Source organism: Vicia villosa, unplaced genomic scaffold, assembly GCF_029867415.1.
Source record: "Vicia villosa cultivar HV-30 ecotype Madison, WI unplaced genomic scaffold, Vvil1.0 ctg.001657F_1_1, whole genome shotgun sequence".
Classification (NCBI taxonomy): Eukaryota; Viridiplantae; Streptophyta; class Magnoliopsida; order Fabales; family Fabaceae; genus Vicia; species Vicia villosa.
This window is the reverse complement of record NW_026705689.1, coordinates 466,851-491,407: the sequence shown is the minus strand read 5'-3', so window position 1 is coordinate 491,407 and position 24,557 is coordinate 466,851. Positions and strand designations below refer to the sequence as shown.

Below are 24,557 nucleotides of genomic sequence, written 5' to 3'. Positions count from 1 at the left end.
GGAAGATGAAATGTAAACCACCTAGCCAGTAGTGGTATACAGCACATGAGAGTTCCTCGTTTCTTCATGGTACGAGTGTGTAGAGAATGTAGAATGTCTCCCAGCAATGTTGGTACCGGGTTACGGATTAAGAAAAGGTTGATGATGTGTACACTTATGAACTGGTCGGGATTAGGGAATAAAACCAAACCATAGATTAAAAGTGCCATAACTTCCTCAAAAGCTGGATAACTTTTGTTTTCTAGCAGTAGTCGAGCCTTTTCCAACAAGAACTTGGCAAGCAAACCCTTAACTCCACTCTTTGTTTCCCAATTGGACTCGATTTCTGATTTCCGCAAATGTAAAGCAGCAGCAATGACTTCAGGTTTTGGAATCCTTTCTAAACTAGTGAAAGGTAATTGATCTCGAATAGGTAATCCAATTAGCTCAGAGAACTCTTCCAAAGTGGGTACCAACTGGTAATCAGGAAAGGTAAAGCAATGATGTTCAGGGTCAAAGAACTGGAACAGGACCCGTATCATGTCTTCTTCAAATTTTGAGGTAACCAAATGGAGTAGGTGACCATGCCTTTCAGTGAATTGAACATTCCTGGGGAATTCTGACACTAAGTCTTTTAGTTCAGATGGTACCGTTGAGATGTTAATTCGGATGTAATCTTTGGTGGCGGGAGCCATTACCTGCAAAAACAAAGGTAAACTCTTTGATCCTTGAAGTGTTTGGTGCAAAAAATGATATGCTTATGATGCAAACATGTGGCACACAAAAACAAATCAAACAATAGCCTTAGGTTTAAAGGCTTGCATGGAGCTGATAGGTGATACCCTCCCCACTGAAGTTGAGTTGGTTAAAACCTGTCCTAGAATAGTATTCGGGTTCTATGATCCTTGGAAGTAACATCTCAATGCGGCGCTCGAGCGGCCGATCAAAATATTCCTCGAGGATAACTAACTTCGATCAATTTCAAAGCTAGCCACTTAATAGGCCACAAGTCAAGTTCAACTAAAAAGGTTCTAAGACAAATTAGTGTTTAATGACATTTCGGAAGCCTAATATACTCCTTGATCGTTTTCAAGGGACATCAGTATAAACCAAAGTATCGCACTAATGATGACTACCAGATCAACCGTATCGGTACATGCCGTACAGTTTCCTTGGTCTATTGTCATATACTTAAGGTATCTCGAGATTCGGGTTAGAATCTTTCACACAAGCAAAATACCCAAACAAACCTTTGAAAAATAGAGCAATCAAGTCAAACAATTGAAAACATCGACCTATTCTCTTAAGGTAACCCCTTTTGAAAACATTTTGTTTTTTGAAAGTATTAATCCCCAACAGAGTCGCCAGTTCTGTGGACCTCCGATTTTTAATCCCGGGCCATACCTCTGTTCTGTAGAGATACGTGAACTGACTCTTTTTTATCGCTTAATGCTTTCGCATTTTGAAAATTCACAGAGTCGCCACCGACCTTTTATTTTATCCAATTAAGGAAAGGTTTATAAAAGAAACAGAAAAAAGACCTTTAAGAAATTCTGGGTAAGGGGGTAGGTTATACAAAGGGAAGGTGTTAGCACCCTTTGTATCCATGGTTATCCATGGGCTCTTAAGTTTGCTTAGCTCACTTGTTTTTTGATGACTTTTCAATTGCTCTGAAATTGCTCATATGTGGTTTCAAATGCTTTTGTAAATTGAATTTCGTAATGATCCGTGTGTGGATGTATACAAAATGCTTGTTTATCTTTCGAAAGATGTTTTGAAAAGAACGTTAACTTTGTAATAATCCGTGTTTGGATGTATACAAAGTATTGTCTTTTTGGAAAGTTTTGTTTTGAAAAAACAACAGTGTATGAGAATTTTGTTTGTTTTGATTTGAGCAAGCAAACTAGGAGGTCTACCCTGAGTTGTAAGGTCTTTATCCTATTTCCTTTAAAAATCTATCCTTTCACCGGATATAAACGCAAGGTTCGATTTTGTACTCAAAACAGTAGAATTTTGACTTTTTGATTTTGAAAAGAATGAGAAGGGATTACCTTAAGAGGTGCAAGTGTGATTGTGTTTGTATTCAGATATTTATCTTTGAAGTTAGTGATCTAACGGTTCAATTTTATCTTTGACATACACGCAGTTTATATTTGCTGGAAATTAAAATGCGGAAATGTAAAGTGCGGAAAGTAAATCTACGCTATTACATCGATTGTGCAGGAAATGTAAACTAGCCTATTTACATGAATTTGACATCCTATACATTTATCTAGGAATTTAAATTGCAAGGAAAATAAAAGGCATGTTTTTGGATTTTTTATGATTGTTTTTAATTATAATTAATGCATGATTAATTAAATTAAAATGAAGAAAAAGATGAAAATAGATTTAAACCTAGAAATTAAGTTTAAAATATGTACAAAATATTTGTTAATTAATTTTAAACAAAACTAATTTTTTTTGGAAATTTTTGGAATTGATTTAAGTTAATTAAAACATAATTATGTAAATAATTATACAAATAATTAAAACTTAAAAAGAAAATTATTCAAAATATGTACAAAATTAGTTTATAATATATAAACAATATTTTATATAAAGAACAAATTTTTTTATGATTTTTTGATTGGTTAGAATAATTAAAAAGCAAATATATAAATATATACTAATTAATTATGCAAAATATTAATTAGTACCTGGATTCTTAAGTGCATTATGTCAAAGGTTCATGATATTAATAGTGTTCAACAGTTGTGGAATAGTATGATTGCGCAGGAGAAGTTCCATATGATGAAGGTTTATAGTATGCTTATGGGGGATGATAGTAGAATTGACTGGTATCATCTTATGAGTCATAATTTTGCTAGGCCTAGAGCTAAGGTGACATTGTGGCTTGCGATTCAAGACAGACTTCCTACAAAGAAGAGGCTTCACAAATTGGGTCAGATACAAGATACTACTTGTGCACTCTGTGGTGTGGCAGACGAAAGTGTGGACCATCTACTGTTCCATTGTCGCCATACTGTGAGTTTATGGGATAGGTTGTTAGAATGGCTCGATATACAGACTGTAGGTATGAAGAATATCAACTGGATCAAGAGGATCACTAAGGGTAAAGGCCAGAACAAAGGGATTCTTAAAGCTGTTTTGACTGAAGTGGTTTATAGTATCTGGATTTATAGGAACAAAAGAATATTTGACAGTGTGATGGATAATAGGGATATTCAGTGTATGGCTAGGGACATTATTGATACCTTAGTGTATAGAGGGTGGCAAAAACCAAAGTATAGGAAAATTATAGTCAATACTCTTATGTAATTAGGTCATTTATGGTTAGGTTGATTGGTTTGTAACTGTTCCTCTTTTGAAGTAATAAAATCTTTTATTTCATTTCAAAAAAAAAAAAATTATGCAAAATATTGAAATTTTAAAGAAAAATAAAATATTTTTATTTCAGAAAATAATATATTATTTTAGAAGTCTAAAAATATTTTTTATGTATTTTTTGGATTTTTAAAACTATTTTTAATTAATTTAACAAAGAAATTAAAATAAAATAGAAAATAAAATAGAAAATAAAAGGATACTGATCCTGTGTGGTTTGATTGAGGGAGTATGATGTGCACGCGCGTTCTGAAGCGTTGGATGAGCTGTTAAGCAAGATCAGGTGGTCCAGAAATTGAGGCACGTGGTATACGTTACACCTGCAAAACACTGGATTAGTGGAAAGTTTAAAAAAAGTACGCGCGCTGCTGAACCAATAGGAGGAAGACACGTCTTCGTCTTCAACCTTCAGACAAGGCCTTTAACAGCGCTTTTGTAAAAAAGCGCTATAGTAAGTGAGCCCTAATTCTGCAAAATAACGAATAGGGGTAAACAAGCACATAAATTTGGCGCGATGGTACCATTCAACTCGTTTTGTCCATACGAATCTAATGGTACTATTTAGAACCTCTAATTTTGCCTAATTTGGAAAGCCCTAATTTTGAAGCTATGAACCCTAAAATGGTAGTTTCGTTTATACGTGTTCAAACTTCAATTAAGTTTCCAGAAATGATCTACACCTCAAACCAAACTTAATAGTATGTCTACATCTTGTTAAGCATGTGTGAATAACCAGATACGAATTGATTTTAGTTTGAACAAATTTGGACCTGTATAGCTCGATTCAGTGAGCTTCAAGGCTTGTAACTGATTGGGATAGTTTCAGTGATGTTCAAGGAAGGTGTCTGAATGCTTAGTTTGTATTGAAATGGACTGAAATTACAAATTCGAATTTGAATTTTCTTTGAAACTTTTCAAGTGATTACAAGTGTGTATGAGCTAAGCTTTGCTTCTGAACTTGCCCCCCTTTCGTTACTGAACTATGATAGCTTATTTATAAGCATTGAGTGCTTAGAATTGAAGCTAATATGCAACTAGTTGCCTTTGTTGAAATCTTGCATTTTTAATATTAAAAAAGCTTTGAATTCTTGACCAAGTCCCCTTGCCTTCAATGCACCTGCCTTGCTCTTCAATTCTCTGCAGAAAGGTAGAGATTCCTTGGGTGAGTCATGCTTGGAAGTTAAGCTACCATTTATCCATCCATTTTTTTTAATTTAATCTTAAAATAAGATAAAATCAAGCAAAAAATGGATAAAAAAGGTGTGGGCTTAGTCTTGGTCGTGGGAGGCCCATATCATCATGGAAATGATGTTTGAATGCTGAAAACTTGGCCCCATTTGGAAAAAATACATTTTTGAGCAATGTTGATTTCATGTATTTTCCCAAAATTTAGCCAACTTCAACAAGGTGTAAATCCTTCAATTTTTGTCATATGAAGGAGATATTTCACTTTTTGGAAACCTAAAAGAGTCCTCTAATCAATGTCTTTGGTCTCATGTCAAAATGATTTTTGATGCTCCTTGTGTGTCCTTTTGAAAAAAGTGTCTTTTTGTTGACTTTGAAAATGACCTGTAATGTCTTTGATCATATTTTCCAAATGGTGAATCCAATGACCATGGGATCAATGGAATTTGAAATATAATTGAATTTCCTTCAAGATGAGCTTTGGTTTGAATTTTTTGGATGAAGGATGAGAGAGTTATGATCAGTCAAAGTTGAGTTGACTTTTCAGGCAAAAACCCTAATTTTGAATCTTAGGGTTTTGTTGATTTTTGACCTTTCCTTGATGAATTATGATCATCCAATGATCAAATGATGAATCCTTTGATAAAATATGGACTTTGACAAAAAATTTCATTTTTGACTGTCTGTTGACTTTTTTGGTCAAACGGGTCGTCTGTTGACTGTTTGAGCTGCTGACGGTGCGTCTGAGTGAATTGAAGTTTGAAAATTTGTATGATGGTACTTTGAGATATATGGATGTGTATGAAATCCATTTGAGCTCTCAAAAACTTGTTGCTCCTGTAAAAACAAGAAAAACCCTGATTAGGGATTGTTTATGTAGGAGACAGTTAAGCGTACCTGATTTTTGTGCAGTGTTGAGTTTCTGCTAATCGCGTGATATTCAGAAGACTTCTAGCACAAAAGATCTTGGAATTTTGAATTGTGAAAGATTGATTTGATTGATGGTACAAAACACTGAGAATTGTATTGCCAGCAGTTTGGCTGTCAACTGACTGTCCAGGTATTGACGTAGCAGTTAGAGTGAGAAATCAACAGTCAAAGTTAATTTTCTTTTTTTTTTTTGTTTTTGTTTTATGTTTTATGTGAAAAATGAAAGTTTATTTACATGACTTGTTAAAAAAAACATAGACATAATAAATAACTAATATTTACGGTATGCGGGCAAAATTACCGAAAATAACCTTGAAAATCATTTAATGCACAGAAATAGGAATATTTGACTGGCAGAAAACACACAAAATATTATCTTAGTAATTAAGCAATATTATGACAAATAGTACAACATTTAATACTGACAGTACAAATATTACATACTATATTGAACAGTACGGCGAATAAACGGTACATTTAAGAAATAAGAAATACGGCAAATTTCAGGAATGACGGTTAATGACCCATGCTATGAACAATAACATGTAGATGATTGGGAGTGCAACCATTGCAGGTCCACACTCTTCAGGACTATGCAGGCAGAAGAAAGTCATGATCACCGTAGCAATGGTGATGACTGTAAGAAACAGTGTCTCTATCCACTTTGCCATTCTTGTCAGGGAAGAAAAGAAAATAGATATGAGGTAGGAATTTGAAAGATGAGTTAGAATTTGATGTGAGATTTTATCGAAGAAAATGGGAGGTATTTATAGAATGGAAAGAAGGATAGAGACGTTGGGGAATGATGTGATTCCGTACAAAAGGAAAATTTGAGTGGAAGTAAGATTTGAAAGAAAGTGGAGATAGTGTTGGAAAAAGAGAGATTTGATTTTTGAAAAAGAGATTTGAAAATATTTTTGAAAATAATGGAATATAGTACAAAATTAGTGGGAAACAAAAGATAATAATAATCTACTTGTTACCAGTACAGTCTGAGTTTCCTGATTCTGCGCCTGCAAAAAGATTTAACTCTGTACCAATTGTGTCAGTACTATTTATCTGTAAATAAATAAATAGCATGTGTGAAGTAATAAACAGTATTTGGCGTTTGCGTAAGAATAAATTCAACTGCAAGCCAAATTACTGTATAAGAAAAATTCTAAAAACTAAGTATTTCATATGTCAGGATATTTGTTGAAATAAAAATCCATGATCATATGAGACTCTTAATTTTCAGATTGGAGTTTTCTTGAAAAAAGATGCGGGCAAATTTTGGGGTATAACACAATGGTATAGTAGCCCCATTGTTAAAAGAGCCCCATTGATACGAAGTTAGAGACCATGATGTAGGAATGAGTGTAGAGAATGACTCTAAAAGGGTAACTGATAATGACACTTAGAGAGAATTGGTAACAGTTGACAATGGACAGGCGTGTAAGGCTAAGGAGGTGGTTGATAAGGATAAATAACAACCATATGTACCCCATCCTCCTTACAAGCATCTGATCCCATACCCTTAAATATTTGTGAAGTCTAAAATAGAGGGACAATTTAAGAAGTTCGTAAGGCTTCTAAAGATATTCCATATATGTATTCCTTTTTTGAAGGCAATAACCCATATTCTTTCGTATGTTAAGTTCCTCATGGAATTTTTTACCAACAAAAGGAAGCTCGATGACAACTATACAGTGGCACTCACTAAAGAGTTTAGTGTCATTATCCAAAATAAGAGGCCATCAAAACTAAATGATTCATGAAGTTTCTCAATTCCATGCATTATCAGTAAGTATGTCATTTACAAAGCCATGTGTGATTTAGGAGATAGTTTTAGTTTGATGCCTCTTTCTATCAGTGAGAGGCTCCATTTAGGAGAAATTACACCAACAAAGATATCCCTTCAGCTAGATGACCGATCAGTAAAGTACCTAGTAAGAAAACTGGAAGATGTCCCATTAAGAATCAGTCAGTTGTACATTCTTACTGAATTTATAATGATGGACATTAAAGAAGACCCTCATATCCCAATCCTATTAGGTAGACCTTTTTCCGCCTAAACTCTTCTATTAGCTCCTTGTTTTTTGGATTGGCAGAATTTTGCTAAAACATGGTGCTTGAAAGATGTTAAGCAAGATTTCATAACATCTTGATACAAGTGAGTATGAGCTTACAGGAAAAATAAGATGTATTGACTAATGTCGTGACATTTTGTATCAGAAGATCAACACATACTGTTTGAAATCTTGACAGATTTGATTTGTTTTAAATTTTTCTGTGATATTTCCTTTGGATATATCTCAATGATTTACGCAGGCCAAGAAGATTTAATCTAGAACATAGGAATCAAATCTCCACAAGAATTAAAGTTTCTAAATTTAGATGATTGAGACTGTACTTGTTTTCAAGATTTAAAGATTTCTCTGCAGATTTGTTGCAACTCCCAGCTCGTGGATCAAGTAAAATATTTTGAACCCATAGATTGCTGAAGACTATTTAAAGAGATCCCTAGACCTAATGTAATTTAAGTATTTCACAATTGTAAAATTAGGGGAAGGTTAGAAAGCTTAGGTTTTGAGAGTCTCTTGTGTTTCAAGTATCCCATGTATCTTTTGATACTGTATGGTAAACTGTATGTTGTTTGACTGTTTGTCAAGCTGTTTGTTCTCACTTAGAAGCCTTTAGGTAATGAGTTGAGTTTTTTGTCACTCTTAAAATTTTAAGAATTGAGTTAAGTATTGTTCTTGGTTGAAGCTTTTAAGAAAAACTAAGTATTTTGTATTTGAAGTGTAATCTTCTAAACTGGGTTGTTCTTGATACAGTCATTGAGATTGGGGGCGTTATATATTACTCTGATGATTTAGGTAGTGGGATTTCAAATTTTGGGCAAAAGTTGCAATAGGCACTGATTAGGCGAGAAGTTGTAAACTGGGACTGTTGATAGTGGATTTCCTTCCTGGCTTGGTAGCCTTGAGATTAGGTGTTTTTGAACTAAATTGGGTTAACATTTGTATGTTTTATTTATCATTCTGCAATTTTAATTATGTATCAAATTCAGTCTGATGAATCATGTCTATTTCCAGATGTCGTAACATTTGTCTTGACATCATGTGAGACAGTTGTATTACCATGTGCTATGCCTGTACTAGAAATTTCAATTAGTATCAGAGCAGACAGACACCTTGTATTTTTATTGGGTGAGCTTCATGGAGATATTTTTCTAGTACCATTTGTCTTTTGGAAATCTATGATGATAGCATTCTGGAAATCAATTGCCAGTTGAATTTTGAAGTTTGTCAGGTTTGAAGAATCTTGAAGTTAAGAAGACAAAAGGGAAGAGTCTGAAGAGGGTCTCTATAACCTTGATTTTTTTGTCCTAGATCCTTTATCACTTATATTGTGGCCAAAGAGACTTGGGAATCTCTCAAGTCCACAAATAACAGCATATCTAAGTGTGTTTGGAATAAAAGTGTTCATATGTTAGGCTGATCAAAGAAGAGGTACTCTAGTCTCTAATGAAAATATTTCACATGAAAGTGACAAGTTTTTGAGGAAAAACAAGAGCATTTTTTAGTTTCCATCTTTGAAAGAACTTGTGTTCTGATCTATAGTGAAGGATTTCTTATAGCTATTATGTTCCTTTGAAGGCAATTTTACTAGTTCTCCTTTTAAGGAGAGGACTAGAGAAATGTCCTAAACATCTGTTCTGACATCATAATGTCTATGATACTCAAGATGAAGATAGATATGGAGGTAAAATCCAATTAATATCAAACAGTCATTGAAGTGATTGTGAAGATCTTGGATTCTTTGTGGAGCATAACGCCCTACCTATCTCAAAGAACAACTATATGGTTTGGTTATTTCTTGGCCTAAATGAGAGATGTGTTCTTGACTTTATATCTATCAAGGATGTTAATGACTGGAAGATGAAATTCTAATAAGTATTTTTATTCTAATAAGTATTTTTTTTCTATAAGGATAGTTCATCTCAGTTGAAGGTAGTTTCTCAAGTGGAGAGATTATTGGAAACCTAGAAAGAAGTATGTTTTTAAGATTTTATTAGCAAGAAAAACTTAAGTGACAAAATGTTGTTCTCATTAAGGGAAAGCTGAGTCAAGGATGTTTCCTAAATGTATCAACATTGTGCTAAACATCAGGCTACTCTAGCTATAGGAAGTTACTTGCACTGAAGAAATTTATTTTGTGGTAAGTTGAGTTCAACAAGTTCTTTTGTTCTTCTTTTATTTGACTTCTCTAAGGCCAAAATTAGTATTAATTAACCTAGTAGTGGTTAAGACACAGGGAAGTAATAATTGCCTAATTTCTCATACCTTTCTTAGATCTTCAACTAAGATAATTGGTATTTTGACTCTGACTGCTCCAGACACTGGACTGTAGTAAAAATGCTTAACTGCTGGTTGTTTAGTTTCGTTCTACCAGTTGTTATTTGCATTGGTGAGACTAAAAGGGAAATTAAGGGCATTAGATGACTGAAAATTACAGAATGGTGTATCTAAGTCTTAGTGATGAAATTTCTCACTGAAGGACTAATGAATTTTGTGCTAAACATAAGTCAATTGTGTGGAGTCTGAAGGTATGGTCATCAAGAAAATGATGTTTTATATCTCATGAGATGTATTGAGTTCTTGCGAGGATTTAAGAACAATTTTTATTTGTGTTCCCCACAAGTATTTAGTTGTTTATTCTCTTACTTGGTAATCAAGGAAGATGAAGTCAAGATTTCACACTAGAAGGTGCAACATCAGACTGTTACAAAAACTACAGAATCGCTCTAATGGATCTGACCAAGTCTATTGCAAGGTGAATATCTTGGTGGATAGAAACATGTATATTCTTTCTCTTGGGTGATCTATGACAAAGGAAAATATATTATCCGAGATGTCTTCAAAGATTCTTATCTTACCTTAAAAGGAGAATAAGGTATACTTCTGAGTTATTCTATTAAGAGAAGTACCTTTAGTGATGTTCAACCAGAAATTCTGAAAAGGCTAGTAGGCACTGAGTAAGAAAGCTCTCAAGTAAAGCAAGATTTTTTCTAAAAGGGAGTTCATTATTTGGTGTTGATTTTAGTCTGGAATAATCAGTAGTTTCAAGATGAAATAGCTAATAATGGTGAATAATGGAGTAAACGCTTTTGGAGAAGTCTATGAAATGGTATTATTGGAGGATATTCTAGTCACTATATTAGAATTAATTGAATCCTGGTATTTCTTTAAGATTCGCTACTTGGTTGAAGAGGTATTTTCAATTTGGGTTGACCACTATAAGTGTACAACGTCAAACTGAATGTCATGACATTGTTATGTGACAAGTTACTACAATCAAGGTACTCAAGGATTTAACTATATATACAGAAACAAGTCTTTGGTTTAAGTTACCACTGTTTCAGGAGTCTTGCTACAGGAAAATATTGACACTCCTAAGATTTGTATGTCTGAGAAGCTGCAGGAAGTATTTTCATCATAACTTGAGGTGTAAGTTACATTGAGAACATGAAGGTAATTTTGGAATTGCACTAATGAAGAACTATAGTAATAACGGCTTGGTCGGTATGTCACCTATATGCCTTCGTCTTGTGATATATGTGATCAATGGTTTTTACACGTTTATTTACCGTTGATTTCTGTTATCTTTGAAGTATTTAGTTAAAGCATTTTATGTAACACCCCATATTTTTTCCATTATTTAGTTTGATTTGAATTTAAATTATTTAATGGGTGTTAGCTGAAGATTTCGTTTGGGAAGAATATCCTTCGAAGGTTTGAAATTCGAAGGAAGATGGTTAATGATGACTATCTTTGAGATCAGAAATGGCTACTGATGGCCATGTTCGAGAATGATGGTTTAAGTTGAAACGGAGACAGTTAGCACTGAAGCTAAATTCGAAAAGAAACATCTCTGGGGACTTAAACGTTTTTACGAAATATGTAAAGTACTGAAGCTTAGCGTATTTTCGTGGTATTTTGGATTATGATTACATTGCCACGCGTCGAAAGAGGATTCAGGCGGGAGGATTTGAATTTCGAAGTAGTTTATATAACTGCACAAAGACAGATGGCATCCTAAGGATTCACGTGAGTAACGTGGCATCAGATTAGTGTAGGACCGTTAGGGTCAAATTTAGTATAAATAAGGGTCTTAGTATTAGGATTCCGGGTGTTCATTTTGTACAAATCACTCACAAATCGCTCAAGTATCAAGTGTTTAGAGAATGAGTTCGCTGAGAAATGTACGTATGACACCAACATTAATTTAACTACATTTGTATCTTTCTTTATTCAAGTATCTTCTGATATCACTACATTTCTTTTACTTTCTGTCATTTACATTTATGCACTCTTTATTTTCATTACATTTAGTTTCGAAGCCTTTAAGTTTCTACACTTTAAGATTCTTGCACTTTACAGTTTTGTCTTACATTTTATCTTTGTCTTACCCTTCGCTGATGTTATATTTACGTGTATAACAAGGTGATTGCTAATCTTTATTTCTTTGATTAAGTATTTCTTATTTCGAGAGCAAGTCAATCATAGACATAATTCAAACTATCATGAATAACAACCTTTTTTTACTATGTCCTAGGATCAATCTAGTCGATCCTGCGAGTAACCAAATCATATTTATTATAGTTTGGAAGACTAGCGGTTGTTTACTGGAAATCACCGTAAACAAATTGGCACACCCGGTGGGACCGTGTCAAACAGATTGTTATTAATTGATTGTTTTGTTTTGTCTAGAGAATATCAAGACCTTGTATGAACCTTAGGAACGGTAAATTAACCAACAGTGTACAACCGATTCCTAAACGAAGGTACAACAAGAAAATGGTCAGTGTGTTCAGTGCAGGGGGAGATCAGGATCCCCTACAAGGGTCAGGAACGGTGGCTGCAAGTTCTACACATGTTTCGACTTCTACTCTAGAGACCCAGGCTGTACCGGTTTCGACGGAATCTGATCCTATAGGTAATTCCCAGGCGATACCTGAAAATACCACAGGGACGACAGGAACGTTCCCAGTCTCGAGTTCGACTGCTATCCCTTCATTAACAGGTACAGGCGAGATACCACATTTCGCAACTAATACCACAAGTGAGATGTTTACCCCAAGACCACCACCTGCCTCAGAGATGTGGAGATCCCATTTCCAAGACGGAATGCCACCTTCATACTTGACAGGATTAGGAGGAGCGGGGCCTACATACACTACAACTAACCCAACACCGTTTTCGCCTAATGTTGGTTCGATAGGTCGAAGCAGGCAGAATACGAGTTTCTCTGCCCAAGTACCCCCTTTTACCACAAATAGTCAAGTAGCATTTCGACAAGAAATGGATGCAAGTAACCATGATATGTTAGTAAATCTTGCTAAATAATTGGGGTCCATTTTGAATCCGTTAGCAATAAACATTGCTAGGTCTAACCACGATAATGTGGAAACTTTCCAAAAAATATCATCTCAAATGAATCGAATGGCGGATTTTTTAGGAGTTCCACAAAATAGACGAAAGAACAACCAATCAACTTATCAGGAAGGGGGACCCATTCTAGAACAAGTTAGACCCCCAGTACCGCCACCTAGGCCAACGTTAGTTGAACAAAACCGAGTCGAACAAAACCGAGTCGAACAAAACCGGGTGATAGACTTAGAAGCTCGAAGTCAAACGACTAACGTTGGCCAACAAGCAGTTACCCAGCCACAACCTAATTTAGTGGTAGTAAGAAGAAACGAACATCCTGATGAAGTGGTGCATAGGGTTAGGAGAGACAATTTGGCAATAGAGAACAATCTCACTGCCATGATAGAGAGAATAATGGCTAACAATGGCCTTAATACTGGGCTTCGACGCCCAAACTATACATCCCCAATATCAGAATATATCATGCAAACTGAATTGCCAAGGGGTACCAAAGTACCAAAATTTACTAAGTTTTCAGAGGACACCAATGAGTCTACTGTGGAGCACATAGCCAGATATCTGACGGAAGCAGGGGATCTAGCAGGGAACAAAGACTTAAGGATTAAATACTTCCCTAGTTCGCTAACAAAGAATGCTTTTGTTTGGTTCACTACGTTGCCCCCAAATTCCATAGATGCATGGGCACACTTGGAGAGATTATTCCATGAACAATTTTACATGGGTCAAACCAAGATAAGTCTAAAAGAATTGGCTATTATCAAGAGGAAATTCACGGAGTTTATAGATGATTACTTAAACAGGTTCCGTCTGCTGAAATCAAGATGCTTCACGACTGTCACAGAGCATGAATTAGTTGAAATGGCTGCAGGTGGCCTAGATTATTCAATTCGAAAGAAACTGGATACTCAATACCTGAGAGATATGGCCCAATTGGCAGACAGGGTTCGACAAGTCGAACGGTTAAAAGCATAAAAGGCCAGAGCGAGTAAAAGTTATAAGAAGGAAAGGGTAGCATACGTCGAAACAGACGACGTTGATGGCGAATCTTTCAAAGATTCATACGACATGGAAGAGGTCGAAATAGATCTTGCTGAGTTAAAAGAGGCGCCACCCTATTCTTGCAAATTGCTCACCCCTTCTAATGGAAGAAATCCAGTAGAGAATGATAAAAGCGATAGATTTCCTAAGAAAACTTATACATTTGATTTCACTAAATGTGACGAAATATTTGACTTATTAGTAAAAGATGGCCAGATGATAGTACCTCCCAATTCAAAAATTCCTCCGTTAGAACAACGGAAGAAGCAAGGTTTTTGCAAATATCACGGTTTTTTAGGCCATAAAACTTCACAATGTTTTCTTTTCAGGGATTTAATTCAGAATGCTATCAAGGATGGACGTCTGAAATTCGCTGACAAAAACAAGAACCCTATGAAGGTTGACGTAGACCCTTTGAATGTGGCTGACACTAACCTGTGTGAACCACTTGACGTCAACATGGTGGAAGTATCTGAAATTGATGCTGCTGAATCGGAGATAATTGCAGGTGGAAAGCAGGCTACTGAAAGCCTAAATGCCAATTCGATCTTCAATACTGATGTTGAAGGATCCTTTGATGCCGAAATGACTGAAGATCTGAAAGGAAAAACAAGTGAGGCCACTGAATACCTCACAGTGAAGCTTCATCAGATACGAATTTCTGAGGCTCCTCCGGCAGGTGTTAACATGGTCAATGTTAGACGCCCTTTATCTGAAATTGAAGAACTAGAAAAATGGTTGATAAGGGAGAAAGGAAACATTGAAATCCCACCAAGGGGAAACAGTCTGAAGGATTACCTCTGGGATTGCCATGTGAAAAATGGTGGAAAAAGGCTGATGTGCCCAAGATGTTCAATTATGTTAAATCGAAGGGTTCAAGCTAATTTCGAGAGGGCCCTGCGAGAAAGAATGGAAAAACCTTGGAGAGGAGGAAACTTATTGCTTAAAGTATACCCAAAGTCTGAAGAAAGCTTGGTTGGTTTCTTGGTCAGGTGTCACAACGACTACTCTCTAGATGTGGTGCAGTCTATGACGAACTACTAGCAAGATCATTCGAAAGGGTGTATCTCTACATGGGTCGGGAGACTCAGGGACTTCGTCCTAACTTGTTTACGTTCGACAACTGGACCCCTGCGAAGAGGCCTGACAGCCCACACCCTAGAGCTCGAAGGGTCACATTCAGAGTCCCTGCTGTGGTGGTCGTTTTCTTTTACCTCCCCGTTTCACTTGGGAGGACGGCACGCTAAACCCTTCACGCGAAATTTGGAAGGAGAATGCGCCCGTGGTGGGATGAATTTTATTTCAGTTCTTCCTACGATATCACACGAACTTTCTTATTTGTCCTACGAGTAGGAAAGGGGAAAAAAGATCTCAACTAAACCCTAGGAGTTTGCTAAGTGTGGGGATTTCACCTAGACTAGAAATTCTGGAGTCCGGGAGGTCGGTTATACATAGGGAAGTGTTTAAACACCCTACATATCTGTAGTACTCTACAGGAACCTTCTCTATGCCATTGTGATTGTGTTTGCTGCTAATGATTGGGAAAGTTTCTCCTTTGTGTCAGGAGAAGGAATTGATTTGATTTGAAAAGATAGACAGACAGACAGACTGACTATTTTTGGTATTTTATTAGCTCGCTGAGATTCCTTGTGAACCTCATGCCTACATATCCCTAGTGGAAGTCAGAGCTTAATGTAGTTCGGGGAACTAACTAGGGAAATTAATTATTTTTGGTGCCTTGCTTGAAGCTCAAGGTTGAAGCTTGGAATTAAATCTCTGTTTACAGTAAAGAGACATGAAATCATCTTTACAGAGAGGTATTTGTACTATTCTACCACAAACATTTAAAGGAGTGACAGAATAACTGTATTCATTTCATTCAAGAGGGGAGTCTACTTGGTTGATCAAGTATGACAGCCATCGTGCCTCTAAAATGAAAGAAAGATGCTCATCCAAATTAGGGAAAGTGTACAAGTCTGGGGATGTGCCAGAGCATGTCTTTCAGAGTCCTAAATGGGAGACTTTGATTGAAATTGAAATTGAAATGTTTGTTTGTTTGAATGTGGTAGAGTAGTAAAAATATCTCTCTATAGAGATAAGCTATGTCTATCTACTGTATAAAAGATTTGACTTTAGCTGGCTTGTATGAGGCCCAAGCTTGAGGCTTTTTGATTGATTAATTAATATTATTGACTCTGGGAGATGACTCCACTGGGAATTAATTACAGGGTATTTTTGTGTTCTGTACAAAGCCCAGAATTGAGGCTGACTCTACTTAGGGAGACTCTATTTGTGTGCCTTGTACAAAGCCCAAGGTTGTGGCTAACTGTTGAGGATAATTGAATGAATGACTCTATTTTATGTGCCTTGTACAAAGCCCAAGGTTGTGGCTAACTCTAGCTAGGGAAAACATTATTTTCTGCCTTGTACAAAGCCCAAGGTTGTGGCGGACTCTTAAATAAACTGAGTATGGATGACTCTATGGGGAAAAGATCCTAGGTGTTAAGAATCTTTGACACATGAAAATATGGTTTATTTGCCTTGTACAAAGCCCAAGGTTGTGGCTACTGAATGATGAAGAACTCACTGGGGAGACTCTATTATCTGCCTTGTACAATGCCCAAGGTTGAGGCTGACTCTTGACAGGGGAGTTTTATTGTTTGGGTGCCTTGTATGAAGCCCAAGGTTGAGGCTAACTATTTTTGTTGGTTTTGACTCTACTGAGGAGGTTTTATTTATTAAAAGACTGTTTTTCTTTGGAAGCTAACCCTTTCCAGGGATTTTGACTCAGCTGGTGAATTTGTCTGTTAAAAGACTGACTTTATCATGTTTTTTGGAGGCTGACCCTTTCCAGGGGTTTTGACTCTTTCGGGGAAATTATCTCCTAAGAGAAATGAATCTTTATTTATTGACATTTATTAATTGACTTTGGAGGCTAACCCTTTCCAGGGGTTTATATTAAAAATGAAAGAATGTGTGGAAGCTAACCCTTTCCAGGGATTTATTGAAATGGAGGTTTGATTTTGATTGACTTTGGAGGCTAACCCTTTCCAGGGGTTTTATTGAAATGAATGGCAGAAAGATTATCTAATGGAGACTTCTTGTTTAAAGCCCAAGATGAAGGCTGACACATGCTGAGGATGATCAAACATGGATCCTAGACTCTGCTAAGGAAGACTGATGAAGATAAGGGTGACAGAGACTGTCCATGTCTCTCATTCCAAAAGGTGTACTCAATGCAAAATTGAGACAAACTTAGCTTGTTTAAAGTCTGGTTTAAATTGGAAGAAAACTCACCAGGGTAGGCTAAAAGGTGACTAAAGACCTGTTCCTATGTTTATAAGAAACCTGATGGGTCCTTGTATACAAGCTCAAGAGGAAGCTGGAAATGCTTTTAAGAAGCCTGTGGGTCCTTGTACAAAGCCCAAGAGGAGGCTAATCGAGGGTCCTTGTTATAGCACAAGAGGAAGCTATGTGGTTTTGAACTTATTTTGGCTCTAAGCAAATGGGTAAGAGGTTTCACCGGGAATAATTCCTCTTTGGGTGGATGTGTCCTATTTATTTGGATTCTAAGGTTTTTGCCAAGATGTTTCACCGGGAATAATTCATCTTGGGGGTTTGAACTACAGATCTCTAATTAGGAAAGAGCCTTCACCGGGAAGACATTCTCAATCCTAGGCCATATTCCTATAATATATATATAGTTTAACTGTCCTAAGGTTTATACTCAAACGTAGTTCTAAACTAATATATGCACAGTTCTATATTTGACAGTAATTTAAATAAAGACTGTAAATTGAAAGCTTGTAAAGCCTAACCTGGATGGAGTGGAGGCCATTGAAGAAGTATGTACAGAGCCTCAACAGTAATTGGTGTTTTGTTGATAATAGTTGAATATTTATGATAAACAGTTAATGGTTTTTGAAAACAGAAGAAGTGAAGATGGACAAAGGTCACATAGGTATCTGAAGAGTTTCACCGGGAATAATGCCCTTCAAATACCAGAAGAATGTTTTGAAAACAGAAAGAAGATTTTGAAAATACAGTTTTGAAAACAAGCTAAGAAGAGAAGGTTTTTGGGACTTACACTCTATTAGAGGCCCAGTACTTTACAGTACTGGTGTAAAAGCAATTGAAAATGATTTTGAATGATATAAGGTTTTGTTGTTTGAAAACCCTAATCATTTGATTTATTCGGAGATTGAAAACAGTTTTGAGAATTGACAAAAGTCAACTTAATTAAAGTAAAAATAAAGATTTTTACTTAATTAAGACCTAAACAATTAGGGTTTTATCATAAACTTTATTTACAAAATGATTTAGGTTAAAACAAAATGAAAATATGTATTAAAGTATTTAAGAAAAACACCTAAAACATACTATTTTAAACCTAATAAAAATACATGAAATAAATAATATTTTTATGATTTTTTTGATTATTCACAAAATAGATGTATTAAATGACAAGTGTGTGAAAAATGAAGTGAAAATAAATTAGTTTGATAGGTTAATTAATTGTGTGAAGTTGTGAAGAAAATAAGTGTGAAAAGTGGTAAAAAAAATAGGAATGTCTCCACCAAGGCTTGAACTCACGCCTTTATAGTCACCACACCAAAACAAAGCCAACTGAGCTACACGCTCAGTGTGACTAAAGAGGGATCCCAGTTGTTTATATGTGAAACACGCGCGTTAAAATGGAAAATAAAAACAAAAGGTCTGAGGGGGGGATCGAACCCCAGACCTTGGGCATGAGGAGACTAAGAGCGCATGTGTGGCCACTAGGGCAAGTTATTCATTCATTAAGGAAACGCCTATCATTAAAAATAAAACAAACTTTGCTCAGAGATTTGAAAAATGGCGCCACCCTCCATCTTCGTCTTCAACCTCAAGCTCCATCAATTCAAATTTCTGAACTCTCTCAACTCTCAACTATTTGCAATGATGTAAACATGAAACTTGCTCTAAATTCACTCACGATTCTAAATATGTAACTAACATGAATTAATATTAACTACATCTAACTAATTTACCAGAAATCGTGAAGAACCCTAAAATTTCAAAATCAAATTAAATGACTATACTGAAAGATAAATGGATGATGATAGAGGGTTTTCAATCCTCTGATGATGCTGAACAAGATAGAATCGAGCTATTTCACAAAGAGTACTTAAATTAGAGAAGTGAGGTTCAGAAACTTACCTCTGAAAATGGAGGTCGTGAGGATGATAGAGACCACCTGGGCTTGAATGAATGATCTCAATAGCTTCCCTGAGACTCAATGATGCTAACTGGATGCTTATTGTAGCCTGAATCCTTCTGAATTGTTCTATGGACCTCCCTCGATTTCAGCTTCAAGCGAACATGGAGGTTGTTGAATTTGAAGTTACAGATGAGCTGCAGCCATCTGGTTAGCTTCACTATGACCTGAGGAGTGTGCCTGGATGATTGGCTTGGCTTGAAACCTCCTGAATTGTTCTGTGGTCCTCCAACTGCAAGTGCTCCAAATGAGAGGTGGAGATGATGATTCTCCACGCCCAGCAGTGTTCCAGAGGTTTGGATCACCTCCAAATGCCTCCCTCAATGTGTTTGAATACTTATTTTCAAAGAGAGAGCTTTGGTTTGAAGAATCCGAGTCTTCTTGCCAAAGGACCTTTGAAAAAACTAAGTATGAAGAAAGAAAAGAGAAAGCAAGAATTCTGTTGCTTTGGTGTGTTTTTTGAATGAGAATGAGGCCTCTATTTATAGGCAATTGGTTCAGAGCAATTGATCGTAGTAAGCTTGCTTAGTGTAGTGAGTTTGGTTTCTTAGCCATGAAGGAATTCAAAGAATATTCCAAGTGCAATGATGAGCTCTTTGATACCACTCCCTAGCCCTCGGTTTTGCTTGATCTTAGGGGACCAAATGGCTGCAGAAATGAGCTCCAATTGGTTGGGAGAAGATTCCTTTGATGAATCACCAATTTGTCATAAATTCAAAAATGCAATCATTACATAATCACATGCCTTTGTTTTTGGGAATCTTCTCTAATCCTTATGCAATGATGGAAATTGATGTATGGTATGGTTTCAGATGCATTAGAGGTCGTGTAGCATCACTTAGTGAAGCAAAATGCACAAAATTGCAAAGTTTCAAATTGTACATGACCTATAATTTTACTTCATGAGGCCAACTTTGAACAAGCATAACTCCTAACTCAAATTGAATTTGGAGAAGGTTGAACACAATTTGGAAAGCCCTAAACATCTACTTCAAATCATTAGTTTATGTCTTCTTCAGAATCATTTGGGAAATTTGTGAAAAATGAGCCCAAAGTTGGATGAAAACTAGGTTAAAACACTTAGAAAAATTTCTAAGTGTTTATGACCTAAACTTCAAAATTTCCAAAACTTCATAAATGGTTGATCTTTTGAAAAAAGTTCCCTTGTAAGATGTTGTTTTATTTTGCAAGATCTACAACTTTCATGTTGGAAGTTTTTTTGAGTTGTGTAGGTGAAATTTTGAGTTCTCACCATGCCTTCAAAAACCCTAATTCCCGACTTTTTGTTCCTTGATGAATTTCTTTGAATTTCTTTGGTCAAATGACTTTGACATCCATATATTGATGATATTGATCTTTGAAAGTCATTTTTTGACCAAAAACCTTAAAAGTCAATGATGAATCTGTACAGTTGACTTTTCCTGACAAAGTGAATTTTTGGGCTTTTTGTGTAGAAACAAGATCTTCTCCTCAAATGAATGATGTAAATGGATTATATTGAGGTAGTAGAAATTCTTGAATCATGTCTTGAGTTTTGGATTCATGCCCTGATTAAAAAGTCAACTATCTTGGTGAATTAGGTCAAAACCCTAATTTGTCGACCATGTGAAAATAATGACTGTAGACTTTGAATTGAAGTGTGATGTCCAGTGGATCTTGTAATATGAGATATTTGAAGATGATTGATGTCTTTGAATGATCCCCTGAGGTTTTTTAGGGCTTCCCAAATGTGATCCCTGATTTTAGTCCTTGATAGGCTCCAAACCCTGGTCTGTTGATCTGAGTAATCCTGTACTTAGATGACTGGGTGTCTTAATCAATCATAGGTGTAATAATGAGGCTTTTGAGTCTTATGATTGTATTAGAGACTAATCCCTCTATTGATTGATCCTTTGCCTGAGTTTTCTTGTCTTTGAACACCCTCGATTGAATGTCAGGCTGCTCTGGGTACTTGCTTTGACTTGATGAAAAATCCTGAAGATATGTCATCTCAGGGGGGTCAAAAATTAGGGTATGACACCTGCAGACATACCCAGGGATAGATGGATGCAAGCTGGTACCAGAACCAACAAATGGCGAAGTTGGGACCACGGAGGAAGAACTGCAATGGCATATAGGAAGTAATTCCAGACTTCCAATCGAGAGATGTACAGATTGGAGAACTACAAAGGAAAAAATCCTATGTCCAGATCCCAATGGAGAAGGCACCAGAGGATGAAAAAGGCCCAAAGAGAATACAAACCAAGGGAGGCTGGAGAATCAAGTAGCAATCAGATCCCAATGCAGGGGGCAAGGACAAGTAAACCTTCAGTGGAGCAGAAGTTGTTCGATTCTGAAAATGAGAAAGAAGAAGAAAAAATGCATTCCAGCCCTTGGAAAGAAGACGATAGGATGACAAATGATTTCGACTCAGGCGGAGTGTCGTTTATAAACCTAAATTGCAATGTTGTGTCAGTACTCCCTCATGAGTTTAACCAAGAAACAGAAGTTGAAGATTGTGAGGAAGCTGGTGAGGAAGAGATGGCAAGACACAGACCTGTGTCTTACTATGTGCTGAACAATGGGGCAGTCGAAGAGCAGAATGCTTTCTTTGAAAGTCCTGATGAAGGTATGAGGAATCATTTGAAACCACTCTACATAAGAGCCAAGATTGAGAACGTTGGCATTAACAAAGTCTTAGTAGATGGAGGAGCAGCGGTGAACCTAATGCCCCAATATATGCTGAAGAGAATTGGTATGTTCGATACTGATATAAGACCACATAACATGGTTCTGTCCAACTATGAAGGCAAGATGGGGCAAACTTTAGGAGTAATTCAAGTGAATTTAACTGTGGGTTCCGTCACCAGACCAACGATGTTCATGGTGATACCAGCAAAGGCTAATTACAACTTCTTGCTTGGAAGAGAGTGGATCCATGGAGTAGCAGCTGTGCCTTCGACGATGCATCAAAGACTAACCATTTGGAGAGAAGATGGCATAGTAGAGAACATCGAAGGAGATCAAAGTTACTACATGGCTAAAGTCAATCAAGTCAATAAAACTAGTTTCGACAGGAATTTGGCGAACATTGGACCTTGCCATGCTGCTGAAGATATATACACTCCAAACAGAAATGCTTTATACTATTTGTCTTTACATCCTAATGGATTCCAATGGAATAGAGAGATAATGGACGGTCCAGAAGATATCCCACCAGTGGAGCATTTACCAACAATACGGCCAACAGGCTGGGACGACGATGTTGATCATGTCTGAAGCATCTTTTTTCGAAAAGATTTCGGCTTACATAGCCGAGAATAAAAGAAAGACGGCTCTCGAAGCCGAGTTATCACACATGACAGTTAGTATGGTTTAGAGAGAAGCAGAAACAAAGGATTCTAGAATACATCCTACCCCCCAATTCCTCGAAGATCCAGTTCGAGCCAAAGAGATCTCAAGAGAAGAGACGAGTCAAAGGCTGGATGCAATCTACGACGAAGAGCCTTTGGGATTCGAGAAAGATCCAATGGGGGAAAATATCAAAATGTTAGCCCAAGACCCACTCGAAGAAGTAAATCTCGGAGATGGAGATCAAAAGAGGGTAACATACATCAGTGCGAAACTGGCGCCAACGCTGAAGTCAAAAGTCATCACGTTGTTGGAGAACAAAGATTGCTTCGCTTGGGATTACGACGAGATGCCTGGTTTAGGGCGAGACTTGGTCGAATTAAAGCTACCCATACAGGAAGGAAAAAAACACATCAAGCAAACTCCTAGGAGGTTCGCACCAGAAATTCATTTGAAGATCAAAGCAGAGGTCGAAAGACTTCTACGATGCAAGTTCATCAGAACCACGAGGTATGTCGAATGGATTGCTAATATTGTGCCGGTTATTAAAAAGAACGGTTCATTAAGAGTATGTATAGATTTTCGTGATCTTAATGCAGCAACGCCTAAGGATGAATATCCCATGCCTCTGGCAGAAATGTTAGTAGATTCAGCCGCAGGCTTCGAGTATCTAAGCATGTTGGATGGATATTCTGGGTATAACCAAATTTTCATTGCAGAAGAAGATGTGTCTAAAACAGCTTTTCGCTGCCCAGGGGCCATAGGCACCTATGAATGGGTTGTAATGCCTTTTGGTCTTAAAAATGTTGGGGCAACTTATCAGAGAGCAATGAATTCTATATTCCATGATTTTATAGAAACTTTCATGCAAGTATACATAGATGACATTGTGGTGAAATCTGTTTCGGATAACAACCATATTGACCATCTGAGCCAATCGTTCGAAAGAATGAGAAAACATGGCTTGAAGATGAACCCCCTTAAATGTGCTTTCTTTGTGCAGGCTGGAGATTTCCTGGGTTTCTTGGTCCACAAAAAGGGAATAGAAATTAATCAAAATAAAACAAAGGCTATTATGGAAACGAAGCCTTCATCCACGAAGAAAGAGTTACAGTCTTTACTGGGAAAGATAAACTTCTTGAGAAGATTCATTTCCAACTTGAGCGGACGCACACAAGCATTTTCTCCCTTACTTCGAATGAAACAAGGAAAGTTCGAATGGAGTGCTGAACATCAAGAAGCTTTTAAGAAGATAAAGCAATACTTGATGCATCCACCAATCTTATCTCCCCCAAATGGGAAGAAACACATGCACCTGTATATTTTAGCGTCAGATAATACAATAGGTAGCATGTTAGCTCAAGAAGATGACAATGGCATCGAAAGAGTCATTTATTACTTAAGTAGGGTACTCAATGATACAGAGACTAGGTATAGTGCAATAGAAAAACTCTGCCTTTGTCTATATTTCTCTTGTATCAAACTAAAGTATTATATAAAGCCAGCTGATGTTTATGTTTCGTCTCATTGTGATGTGATTAAACACATGCTATTAAAGCCTATATTGCATAGTCGAATTGGCAAATGGGCGTTGGCCCTTACTGAGTACTCTTTGATATTTCAACCACTTAAAGCAATGAAAGGTCAGATCGTACCAGATTTCATTGTTGACCACGCAGTGGTTGAAAACCCTCAACAATACGTAGAATTGAAGCCTTGGAAGCTATACTTTGATGGTTCAACCCATAAAGAAGGAACTGGCGTTGGAATACTAATAATTTTTCCTGATGGAATTCCAACAAAGCTCAAGTATAAGATTGAAGGTCCCTTATGCTCCAACAACGAAGCTGAATACGAAGCCCTGATTGCTGGACTTGAGGCTTTGTTAGAATTGGGGGAAACCAGAGTCGAAATTAAAGGAGACTCTGAACTAGTGATTAAGCAGTTGAAGAAAGAATACAAGTGTATCAAAGAAAATTTGATCATGTATTTTGTAATAGCAAATAGGCTGCTCA

At 36.6% G+C, this 24,557-nt stretch overlaps 1 protein-coding gene across 1 annotated transcript; it reads left to right on the top strand.

The window, feature by feature from the left end:
- Positions 1 to 2,697: 2,697 nt before the first annotated feature.
- Positions 2,698 to 3,300, top strand: LOC131636178 (uncharacterized). Its single transcript, XM_058906831.1, has one exon. It carries the CDS (start codon positions 2,698 to 2,700, stop codon positions 3,298 to 3,300), a length of 603 nt encoding a protein of 200 aa, XP_058762814.1.
- The last annotated feature ends 21,257 nt before the right edge of the window (positions 3,301 to 24,557 follow it).

What these genes read in the sequence shown, in the direction of transcription:
- LOC131636178 (XM_058906831.1), top strand. Translation starts at nt 2,698, where the DNA reads ATGTCAAAGGTTCATGATATTAATAGTGTTCAACAGTTGTGGAATAGT.